The following is a 20,944-nucleotide window of genomic DNA, read 5'->3' as shown; positions in this document are numbered from 1 at the left end:
TTGTTTCTTTTTTTTACATTTTTTTTTAATGGTCTGGAAAATCCCAATAAAAAAGAATTAAGCAAATAAAATGAATAAGCACTGGCTATGGATCAACTATTTTCTGCTTGATGTTTGTTTGCCTCTGAATCCTGGGTACAGATTAATGGCCTAAGAAAAGCTATGATGTATCATCCATTGAAGAGTTAAGATATTCTTCTTTCTATTGCCTGGAATATATATCTAGACCCATAAGAAAAATAAAATGATAGGAATTTCAGGGAAAGTAAAAGGAAAACACCAAATTAAATGTGAAGAAAGATTAGAAAAATAAGACTCAGGTAAGAGAATTTAATTTGTAGAATGAGAAAGGGACAGAGAATTACTTAAGAAAACCAACAGGGAAAAATCTATTGCAGTTGCAACTTTGGACTCATCTGATAAATCTCACCTGATGTCTGAGCACTGAATTATTTTACCAGTCACTGAGAGAATATTTCCCAAATGAACTTATTCGAAACTTCCATTTAACAAATATTTATCGAGTACTTTCTATATTCCAAACACTATGAAAGGTGCTAAAAAAAAAAAAAAAACAAAAAACAGAAAACAAATGTGATTCCTACTCTCATGGAGTTTACAGTCTAGTGGGAGAAACAGTCCTCAATCAAGTAATTACTCAAATAACAATATAACTGAAAACTTTGATGTATTTACTAAGACTCAGAGGCACGTAATACATCTCAAGTGAAAACTGAAATTTCCTGACTTATGCTATCAGGAAGTCTAAAAGTCAGAGGGATCAGTCGTGTCCAACTCTTTGCCATAGCCCACCAGTCTCCTCAGTCCACGAAATTCTCTAGACAAGAATACCGGAGTGGGTAGCCTTTCCCTTCTCCAGAGGATCTTCCTGACCCAGCCATCAAACCTCTATCTCCTGCATTGCAGGTGGGCTCTTTACCATCTGAGCCACCAAGGAAGCCCATCAGGAAGTCTGTCTATAGATGGCTTTAGATGTATCTTTTCCCAATGCAGCAACCCCCAGAATAACTTCTATAAAAAAGACTCTCTCTTCCAGAATATGCATGTAACATTTAAGCATAAACTAATAGGCCTAAAGTCCAAGATGAAAGGTTATTATGAGTATCCACCTTTGGGACATATGCTAAACTATCTGGGGAAGCACAATATAATGACAAAGACCCAAGTGAACAACACAGAGTCAGCAAGATGACCTTCCTAAATGGTGGTGACACGCTGTTTCTAAAAGACTGAACATCCCCAAATAATGAGAAGGTACTGTTACAAGAAGAAGGGGGTAAGAGACACATATCAGATGTTCACTCCATAAAATTAGTACGACATATCGGAAGGCCTTTGGAGGATGTTTCTAGAAAAGCAATAAATAGAAAGATATGGTGAAAAAATGTGCTTGTAGAATAACAAATACAAGTTGTTAAATACATGAAGGATGCTGACCAAAACTTCAGCAAGTGAATCACACTGAAAACCTTGGAAAGGCTTTAACTCACATCAGTGAGGTAACTCCCATTCTGGATACAGATTGATGGCCTAGCAAAAGCTAAGATGTATAAAACATTAAGAAATCTTTTAGGATCTTGTTGAAAAAACTGTCTAATAAGTTGCCCATTGATTTGTATCTGGAACTCTTGTAAGTATATCATCTTAGAGCACATTTTCCAGTTTGCAGCTTTAGCTTTGAAATACCTGGAAAGCTCTTCATGCAGATTTCATGGTTCAATCTCTAATTTCTATTTCATTCACTGTTTATCCATCTATGCTTTTTAACCATGGCATTCTCTCAAGAGAAACAAATGAACCAATTTTAACATCTTACCAGACAATTCAAATTGTTGGATTATAAATCACTAAAGTATCGCTTTCTCTATTCTTCTTAGCTTACTGAGTGACTTGATCATTCTTAAAGCATCATTTGTGAATGAATTCTCAGTTCTTCACAAACATATGACAAATTCCTTTACTCTGATGTCAGTCTCTGGTTTGTCTACAGATTATAATCATGGGTATTTAAATCCAAGGTGTCATGTGAAATAAATTATGAGTGAGACTGCTGCTGCTACTGCTAAGTCATCTCAGTCGTGTCCGACTCTATGTGACCCCATAGACGGCAGCCCACCAGGCTCCCCGTCCCTGGGATTCTCCAGGCAAGAACACTGGAGTGGGTTGCCATTTCCTTCTCCAATACAGGAAAGTGAAAAGTGAAAGTGACGTCGCTCAGTCGTGTCCTACTCTTAGCGACCCCATGAACTGCAGCCTACCAGGCTCCTCCATCTATGGGATCCATGGGATTTTCCAGCCAAGAGTACTGGAGTGGGGTGTCATTGCCTTCTCCATATGAGTGAGAAATTCTGCCCAAAGAAATATGTAGAAATAAGCTACAAACAAAACCCTTTGTCTGAGTGGTAAATCTAAACAAATGAATTGGCTCAGACGGTAAAGAATCCGCCTGCAATGTGGGAGACCTGAGTTCGATCCCTGGGTTAGGAAGATCCCCTGGAGGAGGGCATGGCAACCCACTCCCATATTCTTGCCTGGAGAATCCCCATGGACAGAGGAGCCTGGAGTGCTGTGGTTGATGGGGTTACAAAGAGTTAGGCACGACTGAGCTACTAAGCACCCATTAATAGTACTATCATACAAAGTAGAAGACATAACAAGACCCCTCCATTCTACAAGTGTTCAATGGGGCTTCCTGTACTTGGAGCTCTTGAGGCAATGGTGATCAGTCCCAGACAGCCTCTCACCTTGGGCAGCTCACAGTCAAGTGCAAGCACAGCCTGTTACACCACTCATGATGAGTGACACCATGAGCGTGTGCGGAATACACTTTGGTGAGGGACTCATCTCAGTCTTGGAGCTGACAGAGAAACACTGAGGAATGAGTCAATGATGCTGAAAATCCAGATGAAGCTGGGACCTGAAAGACAAATAGACAGGAAGAGAAGGAAAGGATGCTTCAAAGAGAGGGAATGGCATATGTAGCTTCACGGGGAGAAAGTGTGGGAAACCTGGGAGAGCAGGAGGAAGGAAGTGATGACCTTGAACCTGAAGAAGTAAACCAGAATCAGGTAATCGAGGCCTCTGACCTCTAGGGTGAGAGCCTGAGGAAGACTCGAAGGCATTTTCAGCAGAAGGGTAACACAGATTTGCATTTCAGAAAGATCTTTCCAGCTGTGGAATGAAGAAAGGACTCCAGCAGGATGATGTTGGAGTGAAAGTGGGACACTACTGAAATGAACAAGGCTAGAAAGGATGGTGCCTGCCAGAGCTAGGATAAGGGAACTGGGGATACGGAAAGGCAGTCTCAAGTCAAACATCAGTGCTTGGTTTGTAAAAAATCAGTGTCTCATTGGTTGTGCCTATTTTACAAACCGCTCTTCTAAAAACAGCTTGACCAAAACTAAGATTGCACAAATCTGGCTTCCTGTCTAAAGCTGTTTTGCAATGTGTAGACAATGAGACTATCATCCGCAAATGATGTTGAATCACGCTTGTTTTTAAAAATATCTGAAATGAACAACAGATGTTAAAAAGATAATGAAGGCTAAATAACAAAGAAATAAAACAGCCTGCCCAGCCTGTCCATTTACTCCCTATTAAAAAACATCCAGATCAGCAGGCAGGGTTCAGAGCAATGGCCAGACATAAACTGGGCTAAGGAGGAGGTGCAATTAGGATTTTCAAATGAAGCAAATTATAAACCTTTAATTTATTGTCTTACAGTCTAAATAAAATCATAAATTTACTATCTTTAAATGGAAGCAATTTATAAAGTGTACTCTCTTTCAATGTAAATCTGCCATGGAATTGATATTAGTTAAAGAGCAAACATTAAGGAGAATCCTAAATCTAGAGGATTTTGCCATTCTCATCAGAACTGATGCTTACAAAGCAGCAAATTTCACATCTTGCTTGGAACTGCTATGCTAATTGAGATAGGTTACTAAAATGACACTGTAAAAATGTCATTTCCTGGTATTATTTGCCTGGCAGCCACCTCTCATTTGTGATAGTTCCTAAAAAGTTAGGAATTAGCATTCTTTTCTTTAGTTGAATTGTTCATTTTAATCAACCTATGGTTTCCCCCTGCTATTTCCCAAGAAACAGCTAGACGCATGTTTAGTATCATGATGTGATCAGGAAAACAGCACTAACATTCAATCTAAGGACATTGTTTCAACTAAAAAAAGGTCACTTGCCAAATAGTCACTATTAACAATTTGTCATGTACAGTGGTACTTGTTGTGGGTTTAGCTGTTGTAGAAAATAAATTACATCATTTCCAAGTTGTTTTGAAATTGAAATCTTTACCAAATGACCCTAAGATATAAAGTGATTTCCATCAAAACTTCAATAGAGTTGTTAAAGAAATCTGAAAGTTTATTCTAAAATAGATATGAAAAAGCAAAGAGCCTTCCTTTGTTGTTATTTAGTCACTAAGTTGTGTCTGACTCTTTGCAATCCCATAGATGGTAGCCCACCAGGCTCCTCTGTCCATGGGATTTCCCAGGCAAGAATACTGGAATGGGTTGACATTTCCTTCTCCAGGGGATCTTCCTGACCCAGGGATTGAACCCGCAGGTGGATTTTTTTACCACTGAGCCACCTGAGAAGTCCAAAAAGCCTTTAGGATAGCCAAGATGCTCCTGAAGATCAAGAACAAGGAGGACAGCTTTGTCCCACCAAACAAAGACTTATTAAAAGCTAAAGTAATTAAGAGTGTGGTATCTGCACAGAGATAATCATCAGGGTACCATGCACCTTTATCTTTGAAGCATTATCTTTGGAACAGACCTTTGGAAGGTCCATCAGGGTTTGTCCCAGGTTTTACCTTTTATGGTAGAACATTCACAACCCCAATAACCCATGAATTCTACCTCTAAATAGAAGTCCTACATATGAACATGAAGAGATGTATGCAAGGCTATACACAGTACCAGTGTTCAAACAGCACTGACAGGCCAGGGAAATTAAGAGGTACAAACTTGCAGTTAATAAAATGAGTAACAGGGATGAAATGTACAGTTTGGGGAATGCAGTCAATGACTGTGCCAAAGCCTTTGACTGTGTGGATCACAATAAACTGCAGAAAATTCTGAAAGAGATGGGAATACTAGACCACCTGACCTGCCTCTTGAGAAATCTGTATGCAGGTCAGGAAGCAACAGTTAGAACTGGATATGGAACAACAGACTGGTTCCAAATTGCGAAAGGAGTATGTCAAGGCTGTATATTGTCACCCTGCTTATTTAACTTATATGCAGAGTACCTCATGAGAAATGCTGGGCTGGATGAGGCACAAGCTGGAATCAAGATTGCCAGGAGAAATATATCAATAACCTCAGATATGCAGCTGACACCACCCTTCTGGCAGAAAGTGAAGAACTAAAGGGCCTCTTGATGAAAGTGAAAGAGGATAGTGAAAAAGTTGGCTTAAAGCTCAACATTCAGAAAACGAAGATCATGGCATCCAGTCCCATCACTTCATGGCAAATAGACGGGGAAACAGCAGAAACAGCAGCTGACTTTATTTTTGGGGGCTCCAAAATCACTGCAGATGGTGACTGCAGCCATGAAATTAAAAGATGTGTACTCCTTGGAAGGAAAGTTATGACCAACCTAGACAGCATGTTAAAAAGCAGAAACATTACTTTGCCAACAAAGGTCTGTCAAAGCTATGGTTTTTCCAGTAGTCATGTACGGATGTGAGAGTTGGACTATAAAGAAAGCTGAGCACTGAAGATTTGATGCTTTTGAACTGTGGCGTTGGAGAAGACTCTTGAGAGTCCCTTGGACTGCAAGGAGATCCAACCAGGCCATCCTAAAGGAGATCAGTCCTGAGTGTTCATTGGAAGGACTGATATTGAAGTTGAATCTCCAATATTTTGGCCACCTGATGTGAAGTCCTGACTCATTGGAAAAGACTGATGCTGGAAAAGATTGAGAGCAGGAGGAGAAGGAGATGACAGAGGATGAGATGGTTGGGTGGCATCACCGACTCAATGGACATGAGTTTGAGTAAACTCCAGGAGTTGGTGATGGACAGGGAGGCCTGGCGTGCTGCAGTTCATGGGGTTGCAAAGAGTCGGACACAACTGAGCAACTGAACTGAACTGAACTTGATAACATAACATCTCTGTATAGTGACAAAGGCAGTTAAAAGGTACAAACTTCCAGTTATAATTACTGGGAATGTAATACACAACGTGATAAATGTAATTAACATTACTATACATTACATATCAAAGTTCTTAAGAGAGTAAACCTTGAATTCTCCTAACAAGGCAAAAAAATTTTTCCTTTGTCTTTTACTTTGTACCTATATGTTCATTCAACTTATTGTGGTAATCATTTCATGATGTATGGACATCAAATCATTTGCTCTCTACCTTAAACCTGGGTTCTATCCCTGGGTCAGGAAGATCCACTGGAGAAGGAAATGGCAATTCACTCTGGTATTCGTGCCTGGGAAATCCCATGGAGAGAGGAGCCTGGTGGGCAAGAGTCCATGGAGTCGCACAGAGTGGGGCATGACTCAGTAGGCACACGCACCTTAAACCTACACTGTGTTATGTATCAATTGCATCTCAGTAAAACGGAAATAAAATATGCCATGCCCCCGTTCCATTTTAAGAAAAGTACTGATTTTTTATTGATGGAAGATTGGATACACCCCTTATAGAAAAATAACTGGAAGACTATATAAATCGGTTGGGGGATAAATCAACTGGGAAAGTTAGGACCAACACAATTACATGTGATACATATATACAAAATTCAGCCTCAATCAAAATTGTTTCATAACCTATAAAAATTTTACAGTTCTTGCCATATTTACAAATGTCACTACAGTGTTTTGAAACAGGAAATATTATTACGTATACTTCACATTAATCTAAAGCTTTCATAAAGTCCATTTAAGTTGAATAAAATAAATAAGCATTTAGAAAACTACATAAAATTTCAAAATTCAAATTATAAATCCAAACAGGTAAAAATACTATGCAAGATATACAATACCCTATGGCTGGATGGCATCACTGACTCAATGGACATGAGTCTGAGTGAACTCTGAGACTTGGCGATGGACAGGGAGGCCTGGTGTGCTGAGATTCATGGGGCTGTGAAGAGTCGGACACGACTGAGCAACTAAACTGAACTGATGATGTTATATCAACATATGAAAATAAAACATTGAGCAATACCTTTATAATGTAGCAAGAACATTTTCAAACTAAAATGTGAAATGGCTTTTTTTTTTAACCTTACAAGTCAACTTTACTTTTATAGGGCATTCAGAGTTTTCAAATAGGTGTTAAAATACTCTTTAAACTTTTGTTGCATGACAATAAACTCAATGACTCTATTCCTACTGCAAACAAACAAGAACCAAAGATGCAAATACATAGCAATATGCCTTTTAGTTCAATTCTTGTTTCTTGGAATACAGAAAATGGTAAATAATTGAAATGAAAATAGATTTGAAATATGTTAATTAGAAATTACTACTAAGTCGCTTCAGTCATGTCCAACTCTGTGCGACCCCACAGATGGCAGCCCACCAGGCTCCACTGTCCCTGGGAGTCTCCAGGCAAGAACACTGGAGTGGGTTTCCATTTCCTTCTCCAATGCATGAAAGTAAAAAGTGAAAGTGAAGTCGCTCAGTCGTGTCCGACTCTTCGCAACCCCATGGACTGCAGCCTACCAGGCTCCTCTGTCCATGGGATTTTCCAGGCATTGTTGTGGGTTGCCATTGCCTTCTCCAAGGAATTAGAAATCAGTGATATAAAATTAAAAACAAGTTGACTGTCTACTAAAAGGGCTAAGTTACCCTTACAGTTACCCGTACCCTTAAAAGGAAAAAGTAATTATAGGTGTATATTCCCAGGAAGTATATAAATACTAAAAAGTCACAATTAAACTAGCTAATATCAATCAATCATACTTCAATTAAAGTCAATAAATAAGACAGCTAACATCAGATGATATATTTGAAAGAAGTATGCATATTAGTGCCCTATAGCTAATTTTAAACATAAAACTATGGTCTAACAAAATAATTGAGTTTTTTTTTTAATCAAAAGTTCAGTACAGGATTCCTTTAAATATCAAGAACCCATAAGCATTGAAAATATGAGTTAGTATAGCAAAAATTAATTCCTGTACACTTTTTCAGGACTATTTTGCAATGTAGATTACATTGATATAATTTCTTCAGAGACCCTTTTGAATGTATTGAAGGAAATGGATAACAGGTGGAAAAGGGGAGGGTGCAAGCAAAAGAAGTCAGATACTGCTACATCTGCAGTAAGGTCAATAGGCTCTTTTAACCAAACAAACAAAAATATACCAACTGAATAATCAGGTTCATTGGATCAGTAGTAGCTGCTGTCTAAGCTGTATCTTGGAGAGAATTATGCAAATACGTATGTACTATATGTACACAGACTCAGAAAGAGCTGTACCTTAAATGCACCTACAGGACTATTTTACATCTTGAACATCATTACTATTTATGAATTTCACATTGTAAAATAATAAATTCCACCTAGCTTACTTCCCTTTCAGGGTTTAGGGAAATAAATATTTAATATAATGTCCAAATTATGATTTCAGAGAGAAAAAGTTGGGAGCTACTGCTACAAACAGATACATATAAACACAGGAGGATATTACTACTATCTAAAAATCATCACTGCATACTGCATATTCCAACTGGACCAAAGAACACATTAACCTGATCTAAATAAACCAGGGTATACTTACCAAGCAGCAAGCTTAGAGAGAATTTATTGGCTTTATGTAGACTTCTCCTATCACTGAACACTCCAAGGAGTATGTACAAACTTGACTTTTAAACATTCTGATTCTTATGCAGTTTATCCACAGGGCAAATTCCCATCAGGCTCTCTATAGTCCTATAGCCACAGTCAGCTAAGCACCTTACCTAGAGGATCAGACCTTGAACAATACGTATTCAAGGGAAAATTTCCAATTAATGAGTGAAAAATAATAGGTGGGGGAAAGAGAGGAACTAAGTCATAAGATTCCAGAAAAGTAAAATGGAAGTCATTTTGCATCCCTGCCTTCTTGACCCTCTCTTGACAAAATCACAGGCCACTGTCTACCGTAATGCCTGAAGCAGGGAAGACAGTTGATTTTAATTTGGAGGGGAAAGGTGAGTTACTAGTGCTCAGATGTATTTGGATGGCCTCTGGAGGAAGGGATTGCAAGTCTGTGTTTCAAGGAAGGTCATACAGTTTCTGACCCTGTGTTCAGATCTACAATCCTTAACAGGCTATCCTAATTGCAAACAGGCTCCTGACAAGACCTCTAATTCTATTTAAATACCCAAATCTGTGCCATCAATCCATATCTTATCACCTTTTTAATTAAAGAGGGAAAAATAGAAACAAAGAAAAAACATGCAATGAGTTCAAAGTCTGGCTACAATACAATATAGAATATTTTCTATTCTCCTCTTTCCTTGGATAGTATTCTTTTGGCCAGGCAATACATGACACAAGAAATAGTGGGAAAAACTGTCCTAGAAGAAGCATCACTACAGTACTGTCTGTCATTCTGTAGCAACTTCCTCAGCTGAACAGAATTATAGTCTGGGGGATAGTGAGAGAAGGCCTCCTGTAAAAACCTCAGGGAAGAAGAAAGATTTCTCAGAATGGGATACTAGAAAGAGATAATCAAAGCTTCATGAAATATGTGCTCAGAATAAAGACAAAGGACTGAAATTAGATGAAAAGAAAGCAGAAAAGAAACTTTGTAATATACAACCTTATGTATTAGGGTGATTGCTTTTTATTTACTTATTTCCCCTCTCTAAAACTAATACAAGATTTTAAGTGAGAAAAGCTGGACACAGCTAAATGAAAGTAGGGAAAGACAAGCTGAAGACCTAAGTAAACTAGTACAAAAAATGCACACCAGAAGGTTCATATACTTGTTGGACTCGGGCCACAAACTGTGCTCTGAGCTTTCAAAAAACCTCGTTTTTTTAAAGTAATATTTCTGGTCACTATTCATAAGGTCCGAAAGATACAAACAAACCAGTTCACAAGAACTATATCATTGTTAAGACACAATATCTTTCTTTCCCTCCCTCCCTCCCTCTCTCTTACTTGAGGAACAATTACGAGCAAAGCATTGCACCACACCACCAACCGCCTTCCCCAGAAACATTTACCATAACGAGTTTTGTGCTTAGTCGTGTCCAACTCTTTGTGACTCCACGGACTGTAGCCTGCCAAGCTCCTCTGTCCATGGAATTTTCCAGGCAAGAATACTGGAGTAAGTTGCCATTTCCTACTCCAAGCAATCTTCCTCACCAGTGATCAAACTTGCATCTCCTATGTCTCCTTCATTGGCAGGTGGATTCTTCACCACTCCACCACTTGGGAAATCCAATTATGAGTTTTAGGAGACTGTTTTTAAAGCCACCTTCAGTGTAGGTTAATGCAATGAGGCCTAAGCACAATTCAGTTCAAAAGTAATTTCAAAAAGAACTGCTGCTGCTGCTAAGTCGCTTCAGTCGTGTCCGACTCTGTGCGACCTCAGAGACGGCAGCCCACCAGGCTCCCCCACAACTGGGATTCTCCAGGCAAGAACACTGGAGTGGGTTTCCAAAATAACTAAACTTATTTAATAGTGTTCATCTCCACTGAAAATAGAGCACCACCACTATATACACATAATATGTATACACACACATATATACATACATATATATATACATACTATGAGTATACACTGTACTTTAAGGTAGTAGATTAAGTACACGAGAGAAAATATAGTCAGAACTCAGAAGTGTAGCAGAATAGTGCAAGGAACTTTTTGAAAGTTCTATTAACAGAAGGTTTAAGGCCATTATGACAGACCTTTGGATTCTCTTCTCTCATTTTAAACTATTGTTCTGAGGCCTGTTGTATATTCATTTCCATCTTACTGGTAATGGCCATGCTGAAGAGCCTGTTTTTTTGTTTTGTTTTTTGTTTTTTAAATAAAGAAAGGTAGTTATTGGCTCATATAACTGAAAAGTCCAGGGGATATAATAGCTTCAGGCATGGTTGGATCCAGGGGCACAAACATTGTCAACAGGACTAAAGTTTCCCCATCATGTGGCTCTGCTTTCCTCTGACTAGCTTCATTCAGAGGCTGTGGTTCATGTAGTGGGAAACTGACTTAAGATTTTAAATCTCATAATCATGCTTGATCAATTCACTCATCTCTATGAACATTCTGTTTCTACAAGGGAAGATACATTTTAGGAAGCAAAAATTGAGACCAAAACTATTGAAAAGAATCCACAGTATCCACATCTTTGCATGGAAGTATCTGATTCTCGCAGACAAGAAATCTGTGGGGAGTGAATTAGTATTTTCCACTCCTAAGTTTTACTCAAGCACATTCTTCTTGATAAGAACCTCTTTCTAAAGATCAAACTTAAGAAATGCATAAATGGTCCTAATTGTAATGATTCTGAATCTCTCTGCAAACATCCATGAATTTCAAACCTTACTTCTGAACTGAAAATTCGAGATTAGTTATGTCTCATTCCAAACTTACCCAGCCTCAGGCTTCAACTTCTATCTATTCTCTAAAGAAAGAAGACTCTCACATTCCATATTTTAAAAATGATTTATATGCAATTCAGAGTCATTGATAAAAAAATATTTTTTTAAATTTTCTAATAATCTGACACATGCCCATTTTATAGAGAATATTCACTTGAATTAACCCTCTGTCATAATCTTTTGCTACAGATATGTCTATATATAGTGACAGTACATCTCAACAGAAATACTCTCATAGCAAACTCCACAAATTAGTGGTATTTCAAACTAAGTTTTTAAACTCTAATGAAAGCAGAAAATAATAGAAAAACATCCAACTAGAGAAACAACTAAATGTAAATGATTTGCTAAAAATAAACTACTTCTCTCTACAACAATATTAGAAAGTTTAAAAAAAGTGAAAATTCCTTGGGGCCCTAAATTATCATTGCTCTCTCTATAGTGGTAATGAACTTATTTGTTGCATTAAATCACATTTAAGAGCAATAATGAGGCCAAAGTATAACTACATACTTTTAGACCTTTCTTCCTGATTTAAACTTTTAAATTCTTTAAGATTAATGCATCTATCTCCTTTGACATTGTTACTAAACTTTTACAATCAGTTCAGGATATAAAGATGAATGTATAACAATATGGAGATGATTTGAGACTTATAAAATTAAACATTATTCTAGGCTTATTTTTCTCTAAATATTGGTTGAGGCATACTATTTAGTATGAGCAAATACTTTTCAGATATAAGAATCAATACAACATATTCAATCTTTAAAAAAGTTCACTATACAATAATGAACTTTTAATCATAAGACAGATTTTTTCAAATATATTCTTGGGAATTCCACAATAATGTGGTAATAATTGCCAACAGTGATGAAGAAGAGAGCATTTGGGGTTTTCCACTACTTATTATGCCACAAGAATGTATTCAAAGTATAAGTCTACATGTAGGAAGTACTATATAAATGTTAAATGAATATTTAACTTCAATGAAAATTGGAAATAAAATAAACTCTCATTATTTTAAGTCACCATTCATTTTTAAATGTCAAGTTGAAATATCAACAAATACTGCATATAGGAAAAAGAAAATATTGAGGATCATTAATCCAAGGTTTGGGAAAGAATGGGAAGGAAATTAGCAGTTTCTTTGCCCTCTGGTGGCAACAAAGTCAACTGCAGCATTTCTAAAGTAATGCATAATAAAAATGTTTCTGTTATGAAATCAGGTTTCTCCCCCCTGTGTCAAAATGTCTGTAATAAAAATCCTGATTGCTACATGCCAAATTCCAAGACTGCTGGACTTTTTAAAAATTTCACGTTTTGAACTTTTAGCTAGTCTATTTTACAAAGGAAACTATTTTTTGTCTTCCATTTCATTCCTATACTTTATATTTTACAGTATGCTAACTATTTAATTCCAAGATGATTTCATGAAAGTAATGGAGATTGATATCTTGGAAAGAAGCTACTTCACTTTGTAATATATCTTTAAAAAAAAACTGCCAAGAAATTTAAACTATTCCTTTTTACTTAAGCCTATAAATATATGGGCTTCTAGAGTAGTTTTCCATCATAAATATTGGTTTACAACACCTGCAGATTTATGTTGAGCAATATATGTATTTTATAATTCCCAAAGCAAAAGCTTCTAATTATATGACCAATTTTAGAGTGGAGTGGATTTTTACCCTCAATTTGAGAACTTAGTAAATATATATATATATATATATATATATATTGTTCTTTCCTTAGTAACATACTATTAATGAAAAGGTTCAGGAAAAAATAAACATTTGTTGACTTTTTTTTTTTTTTTTTTTACTGCAAATGCATTATTTACTTTGAGTGCCAAAGAAGTTTTCAAATAAACAATTTAGAATGCATTCTGGCACACACACCTCTCTAATCTCCTTTGGGATATAATAAATTGCTTTCTTTAAGCATTTATTTATTTCATGAATATGCCCATGAAAATTACTGTTGCCCTTTTTAAAATAAATGTGCTGCATCCCAGACGAGTAACAGTTTTTTTTTTTTTACCAATGAAATGTATCAGAGAAATAAACAGAAGGTATGATGTACTGATATAAATAACACCTTGTCAGGAACAACCTACGTCCTTCTATGCACAACAAACCGAAATCCAGGAAATTTGCGTTTTATTCACAGCTTTAAAAGTGGTATCTTATTGCCCACTCCCATCCCCAACACACACCCCTCTGATGATAAACTGGAGCACAGTCAGAATCGGTTTTCTCTGTAATATTTTCAGAAGGAGCAGACACAGTGTTTCGGGCTGTCTCAGGTTGGTAAAATTTCATTTAAGGATTTCCTTCTAGATTCACCTCACCTGGAATCCCCAGGTGCTCTCCCTAGCCCTCCCTCTGAGACTTGCAAGTTTGACATTTGTGGACGCCAGAATACTTTCCGAGGAATCACTTATTTCCCCTCCTCGGAATTAAAACAAAATCTTGATTATCCTAACCAGCTAGCGTTTATTTCTCAAGTGTTTTTCCCTCATTCACCTCCTCTCAAAGTCTGTGCATTTCTTCGGGGGGGGGGGGGCGGGGCGAAATGGGGAGCAGATATTCGGTTCACGGTGGACAGGGTCCCGGAAGGCAGCTGGACCTTCCGCTCCGCATAACCTGGCCGGGAGAAGCCGGCGGGCCCCGGCCCAGGGCTGCATCGCAGGCTCAGAGCTCGACCCCGGGGCGCGGTCCTGGGCTGGACGCGCACCTGGCTGGCGCAGCCGCCCGAGCAAGGGGCGCCTCCTCTGGGCTGTGCGGGGCTCCCGGGCTCCGCGCGGGGGCAGTGCCAGGCCACTCGCAGGAACCCCTGCACGTTCAGGCCTGTCCGCGAAGCCGGCCGGCGGAGGACAATGGGGCGGGTGGTTGGTCTCCAGAGGCGAGTTCACCCGACCTCTACCACCTCCTCCCCTCCCCGGTGTCCCGCCGCACCCACCCCGCCCCACTTCCAGCGCCAGCTCAGCCCCAGACAGCAAGAGCGAGCCAGAGGTTGGGACCTCCTGCGGGAGGAAGGTGCGGCCACAGGGAATTTTCTCCAGCAGAGGGGAGCGCTGCAATCCCCGGCTGCCACCACATCCGCCACAATGCACCCCCTTAGTTTATCTCGGCAGGAGGCAAGGAGGAGGGGAAGAGGAGGAGCCCGGGAGGACACGGAGCAGGATGCCAGCTCCTGGGGAGGTACCCGCGGGAAGGTTTCTTCTAACACCGAGCCCTCTCAGGACGCCTCGGGGGAAGACAGTACCATCCCCTGCTTACCGCTCAGGTGAAGCAAGTGGTAAATCCTTAAGAAAAACCTTCAGTCCCTACCACCCTACTCATCCAGCCAACCTTCTGCTCATCTGAGAAGCCCAAGTTTACTTGAAATGCAATTGCAGTAACTTTACCAAGGGCAGATAGATGGAGTGGAGGTGGGTGGAGAACTGGGTACCAGAGAGGTCTTCGACTGGGTAGGAAAGCAAAAAGCGAAAGTGCATCTTACCATTGACTTGATTTCCAGGCTTTCCTTCAGCGAACTGAAGCCGGTCCATTAAAAAGTGGCAAAGTAACACAACTCCTGCAGCAGCCAGGTCGGCCCTCCGGAACCTCGCCATGCTGCCGCCGCGATCTCCCGCTCCCCGCCAGTCCTTCCCTGGCGCCCTGTGCTGCTTCGGGGCTCCCGTTGGGAATGGGGACAACGGGGCTGAATGCTGCGGACCGGTCTCGGAGGGACGCAGAGGCTTTTGTAAATTTCTCTGGGATTGCACACCCAGGAGCCGGGACGAGGAAGAAGCGGGTGCGAGCAGAGCGCAGTCCTCTCCGGACCTCCAGGTCTCCCTTCAGAACTTCCCACAACACTCGCAGTCCTCACCCCAGACACAGAACAACTGCGGAGACGAGAGGCCACTTGCAACTGGGGCTGGCAAACTCTCTGTTCCGCACAGGCAGCGCCACCCCAGTGCCCGCAGACGGTGACTTCCGAGCCCCAGCGATGCGCTCCACTGGGTTCAAAACAGATCTAATTCCACAGCCAGCGCGGGTGCCTCCTCCAAATCCAAGAGGGCTCGGAAGGAACTTTCCCCAGTCTTGGGATGGCCCCCTCTAAGGAGGCTTAGGTTTGCGGGAAGGGGTTAACAGCGGGCTGGCGAAAGCCCTCCGACAAGTTTTTCTTCTTTTCTTCGCCCTACGCAGGGCGCGCGTCCTCGCCCGCAGCCGGAGGGATGAGAAGCCCCTAAGAACTGAGCCCTGGGCAGGCTCAGGCTGCAGCAGTGTGAGGTCCGAAGGCAGAAAAATGTATTGGGAAAGGGGGGTGGGGAGGGGGAAGAAACGGGGAGGAAAAAGTCAGGCTGAAACCTATTGGGATAGGGTTCCTCCTGGCGAAGGAGGAGGTGGACCCGAGCCCCGGAGTTTGGTGGCGGAGGAGGCGCCGCCGCCGCCGCCGCGCTCCCCCGCGCTCCTGCTCCACACTTTGGGGAGGGAAGGCGGCTCGCAATTTGCCAGATCCGCCGCTGCACCCTCCTCCCGCCTCTTCCTTCCCTCCCCCTCGCTCCTCCCGGCGTCTCCCACCTTCCTCCCCGAAACCGGCAGCTAGCACCGACCTGTCCAATGGCTGCACTTTCCTCGGGGCTGGCAGAGGAGTCGCCGAGAGATTAAACCCCGGGAGGAAAGCAAGGGGGAGTGAGAGGGCAACTCCAGCCCGGCGTGCCCCTGGCAGCTCGGCGGCCAGGAGCTCCGGGAGAGGAGGCGAGAAAGGCGAACGAGGAGGGGAGTGCCGGACGGCACCTCGGCGCCGCTCGGGCGCCATCCCCGCACTCGGCTCGCCCCCACCGGCGGCGGGCCAGCAGCGCCCGCACCCACCTGGCCCTGGGCGGCCCTCACGCCCGTCTGCGGGGCTTCTGCGGCCCAGCAGCAGACCCGGGGGCCACTCGCCGCCGACGGGGTCTTCCTGGGCGCTAAAGGGTTAATTACAGCTCGCCATTCCTGGGAGGGCGTGTGCTGCGGAGATTGGGGGTGCGGAGAAAGCAAACCCAAGCCAATTCGGTTACTGACCCAGCGAAGCCCTTTCGGACCCCAGACCCGCGGGGCCGGTGGAGGAAGGGAGCGCGCGGCGGCTCGGACCCGCCGTGGCGGCTTTGTTATAAAGTGTCAGCGGGAGCGAAAGCGAGAGTTTAAAGAAACAGGAGGCCCACAGAATTTCCTACGGGGGCTTTAACTGGCTTTCGCTGGCTCGTTTGTTTTTGTTTTTTCAGCTCGCGGAAGTGGTTCAGCGTTAACCCTTTCCAGACCTCTCAATAGTCTTGTTTTGAATAGTTAACTTTATTTTAATGGGGGTAAAGATTTACAAAAAAAAAAAAAAAAAAAGGGAAGCAGCACATCGGTTAAAATTCTAGAACCAGATTGGGTTAGGATTCCACCTCCCCTACTGATTAGCTAAATGGCTTTGTTTTTCTTAAGTGTCTCAGTTCCCCATCTATCAAATGGGGAGAATTGTAGTTATACCCTTATAAGGTGGTTGCATTGGACTAAATGCGTTAATACGGAATAATTAAAGAGTTGAGAACAGTGCCTAGCACGAAGTACATGACTTTATGCTTCTTAAAGAGAAGAAAGGGAAGGAAGAGGAGACAAGGCGTTATAAATCAAATGGAGAAGTCGCTTTAATGTTCTAAGTGCAAACGGTCCTGTTAGTCTTTTCCATGCTCTGAAAAATTGATGGGTGCCATCCATAACCACCTTAATTTTGTCTCAATACCCACTGGAAGTGGAGCCAGATAATTAAACTACTCTTCCAATTTGATGCCCAAAGAATGCCTCTCTGATGGTTACTTGGCTGGTGAGCAGAAGAGAAACAAAAAGTGTACCCTGTTGTCCTCAACCCCATACTCAACTTGCTATCTATTTTGCAAATGTTAAGCACACACACTTTTTAATGCTCTTTGCTCTCTCCTGAGTTTTCTTCCAACCAGTTGATTGTCCCTCTTCACCTTATTTACACAACCTGGTTCTTTTACTTCTGCCCAAGCAAGCGTTTTTAAGTTCTGGGTAACCTTACACCCAAAGCTGAGTACCTGAGATACTTATCTATTTAACATTAAGTTGAAAAAAGTAATCTTCCTATCAAATTCTGATTGTCATTTAATTAACATTTATTTTTTTTTTCTCTGTATCCCTGGTGACCTCACTACTTCATGAATCCCTGAAGAAATAAAACATTCAGTGCAGCTCCATGTCCCATTTATACACAAAATCATGGGGACCCAGCAGGAGCCATTTCAAGAGCATCTCTTCCTTAGTCTGGAGTGTTTCCCCATCCCCTTTCACAGTAGAAAAATGGGTATTTCCTGCTTTTCAAAGAAGAAACAAGTCCCTGCCTCTCCTGGATATCATTTTCTATTTTTCCTTTATTATTATATGTGCAAATTAGCAGTGCTTATTTTTGTTTGTTGTCAGCAATGCTTTGGCCTCCTGATGGAAGCTATATACCCTAAGAGGAAATCTGATGCCAAAAATTGAAAGGGAGCCAAGTGGTAATTCAGAGTGACTCTGGAGAGGCTTCTGTGTGTTTTGTCTATCTCACTGGTGCTGTTTCATTTTACTCATATCTTATGAATAAGTACGTCTTATTCTGAAGAGCAGCCCACACAGAAAATACTTAAGTATGGGAGAAGATGCAGGTAAGCAAAATTCAATCATGCATGATGATTTAGTGCTCAGAACTAAGAAAGAAGTGCACCATCATAATAAAGTTAGGCTTTGGTACATTGCCTTAAATGTCAACCAATGATTATTTGTTAAAAATTATTTTTCCTTTACATTATAGCAGGTGACAAATAACTAAGATATATGTAGGATGGTATGTTCAGGGTGAAATGGAAAGTTCATTACTCATATAAAATCCTGCTAATTAAAGGTAGTATACTTTGTGGCCTAAATGATCTAAGTCTGCCATACATATTTCACCACAGAATAATCTATTTCACTTTCAGGGAAACAAATTAAGATGTCTCGAAGGAAAAGGTTTCATCTTCCATCTCACTAGAAAGAGAAGAGTTACAGTGAGTGGGGTGTGTTTCTATTTACTGTAGTTATAAGAACTGAATTGCTGGGATTTTTTTGTTTGTTTGTTTTTTACTCACTGGCTTAATTTTAACTAACCTTTCAAGGAACAAATGAATCAACAGTCTTCATGGAGCAGTACTTGAGTTCCTTGTCCATGACAAAAGATCTGAAATTCACTGAACACCCTCCTTTTAAGATCTTAAAACTGTGTGTGAGAATCACTCTGGCCAACAGAGAACTTTGGGCGTTCATTAGCACCTGAGGTAATGTCTATACAGATTTCAGGCCTGTTCACAGCCCCTTATTTATACTGACCTTCAGAGCCATTTCTGCACATTTCAAGTGCAATACTATCTACCTGAAGGTAATTACAATTACCCATCTCATCCCACCTCCAAATTTGTCATCTCTCCTAAACTGAAACTTGGCTAACGGGATACTCAAGAAACCATCATGCTCACTTAGAAAAGAATTGAGATGTAATACAGGCTGTGGGGTACTCACTATTTATTGTAACCTATTTTTTGTTATTTCAGGACATTATTATTGTTATTTCACGGACAGCAAGGAGATCAAACCAGTCCATCCTAAAGGAAATCAACCCTGAATATTCATCGGAAGGACTGATGCTGAAGCTGAAGCCCCAATTCTTTGGCTACCTGATGCAAAGAGCCTACTCATTGTAAAAGACCCTGATGCTGGGAAAGATGGAAGGCAGGAGAAGAAAGGAACAACAGAGGATGAGATGGTTGGATGGCATCATCGACTCAACAGACATGAATTTGAGCAAACTCTGAGATGGTGAAGGACAGGGAAGCCTGGCATGCTGCAGTCCATGGGGTCACAGAGATTCAGACATGACTGAGTGACTGAACGACAACAACAAAAGGAAAATTACTATTAGTGGATTCCTTTTATTTAGTCCTAATCTAATATTACAACCTTTTCCTCCAGGTCTAAGGCATTTCCTCTCCCTCACCATTTGATAAAGCTAATCTTTTTATCTTTAGCATACAATTACAAGAGTCCTTTCTTCATCTTGGCTGATTTTTTTTCTCAATTCATCCCAGCCTCTCCTTCCCCCACCCTCTCCATCCCCACCGTGTCTGCAAGTCGATTTTCTGTCTGTATCTCCATTGCTTCCCTACAAATAGGTTCTTCAGTTCCATCTTTCTAAATTCCATATGTTTATGTTAATATACAATATTTGTTTTTCTTTCTGACTTACTTCACTCTGTATAATAGGCTCTAGGTTCCTCCACCTCATTAGAGCTGACTCAAATATGTTCCTTTTTATGGCTAAGTAATATTCCATTGTCAGAGAAGGCAATGGCACCCCACTCCAGTACTCTTGCCTGGAAAATCCCATGGATGGAGGAGCCTGGAAGGCTGCAGTCCATGGGGTCGCTAAGAGTCGGACATGACTGAGCCACTTCACTTTCACTTTTCACTTTCATGCATTGGAGAAGGAAATGGCAACCCACTCCAGTGTTCTTGCCTGGAGAATCCCAGGGACGGGGGAGCCTGGTGGGCTGCTGTCTATGGGGTCGCGGACATGACTGAAGTGACTTAGCAATATTCCATTGTATACATAAAATATACATATGTGAATATTCCATTGTACAATAGTCCATTGTACCACAACTTTTTAATCCATTCATCTGTGAATAGACATCTAGGTTGCTTACATGTCCTAGCTATTGTAAATAGTGCTGCAGTGAATATTGGGTACATGTGTCTTTTTCAGTTATGGTTTCCTCAGGGTATATGCCCAGTAGTAGGATTGTTGGGTCAATAGGGTAGTTTCTTGTTTCTTATTCACCTTCTTTGACTTCTGCTCTCAGAATCAACTGAGAATTCATTATACTATTTCTGGATATTTCAGCTTTTTGCTGTTTTATAATCTTAAGTAAAATTTTTAGGAACAGAGTGTTTTGAATGAAATACGCATTTAAAAAATTATATGACAGCTAATAGCACTTTTTTTTTTTAGGGACATTAAGTATGCAAGAGTACTTAATGCCTTTTATCCTCATGTCAATAGTACATTTACTATTTAGATGAAATTAAAATATAATTATATTTGGCTCACTCATAATGAAATAACATACTGCATTAAAATGGCATACATGTTTGTACTGTCTTCTGAATCTTAATAAGCTAAAGTTTTTTGACCAGTAAATTGCAAAGTACAAAAATGTGCAGTTCAAAATAGTAGAAAACAAATTATTAAAATGGACTAGTACATCCATCGGAGAAGGCAATGGCACC

At 40.8% G+C, this 20,944-nt stretch overlaps 1 protein-coding gene and 1 long non-coding RNA gene across 3 annotated transcripts in view; one reads left to right on the top strand and one right to left on the bottom strand.

Moving 5' to 3' along the window:
* Positions 1–16,093, bottom strand: part of PLXDC2 (plexin domain containing 2) — a 425,012-nt gene extending 408,919 nt beyond the window's left edge. Inside the window, exon 1 of one of the 2 annotated variants that reach the window (XM_070380982.1) lies at positions 15,117–16,093. In XM_070380982.1, the coding sequence (XP_070237083.1) occupies positions 15,117–15,228 (112 nt within the window). In that variant the 5' untranslated portion in view covers positions 15,229–16,093. The remainder of the gene's footprint in view (positions 1–15,116) is intronic. The other variant, XM_070380981.1, reaches the window with a different exon arrangement.
* A 122-nt stretch (positions 16,094–16,215) lies between these two features.
* On the top strand, positions 16,216–20,749 carry LOC138990381 (uncharacterized). Its single transcript, XR_011466439.1, has 3 exons — positions 16,216–18,678; positions 18,778–18,936; positions 19,210–20,749. It is a non-coding gene; the product is annotated as an uncharacterized lncRNA (long non-coding RNA).
* The last annotated feature ends 195 nt before the right edge of the window (positions 20,750–20,944 follow it).

Source organism: Bos mutus, chromosome 13 (assembly GCF_027580195.1).
Source record: "Bos mutus isolate GX-2022 chromosome 13, NWIPB_WYAK_1.1, whole genome shotgun sequence".
In the NCBI taxonomy this organism is placed as follows: domain Eukaryota; kingdom Metazoa; phylum Chordata; class Mammalia; order Artiodactyla; family Bovidae; genus Bos; species Bos mutus.
The sequence above is the reverse complement of the archived record's forward strand: the minus strand, read 5'-3'. Positions and strand labels throughout refer to the sequence as shown.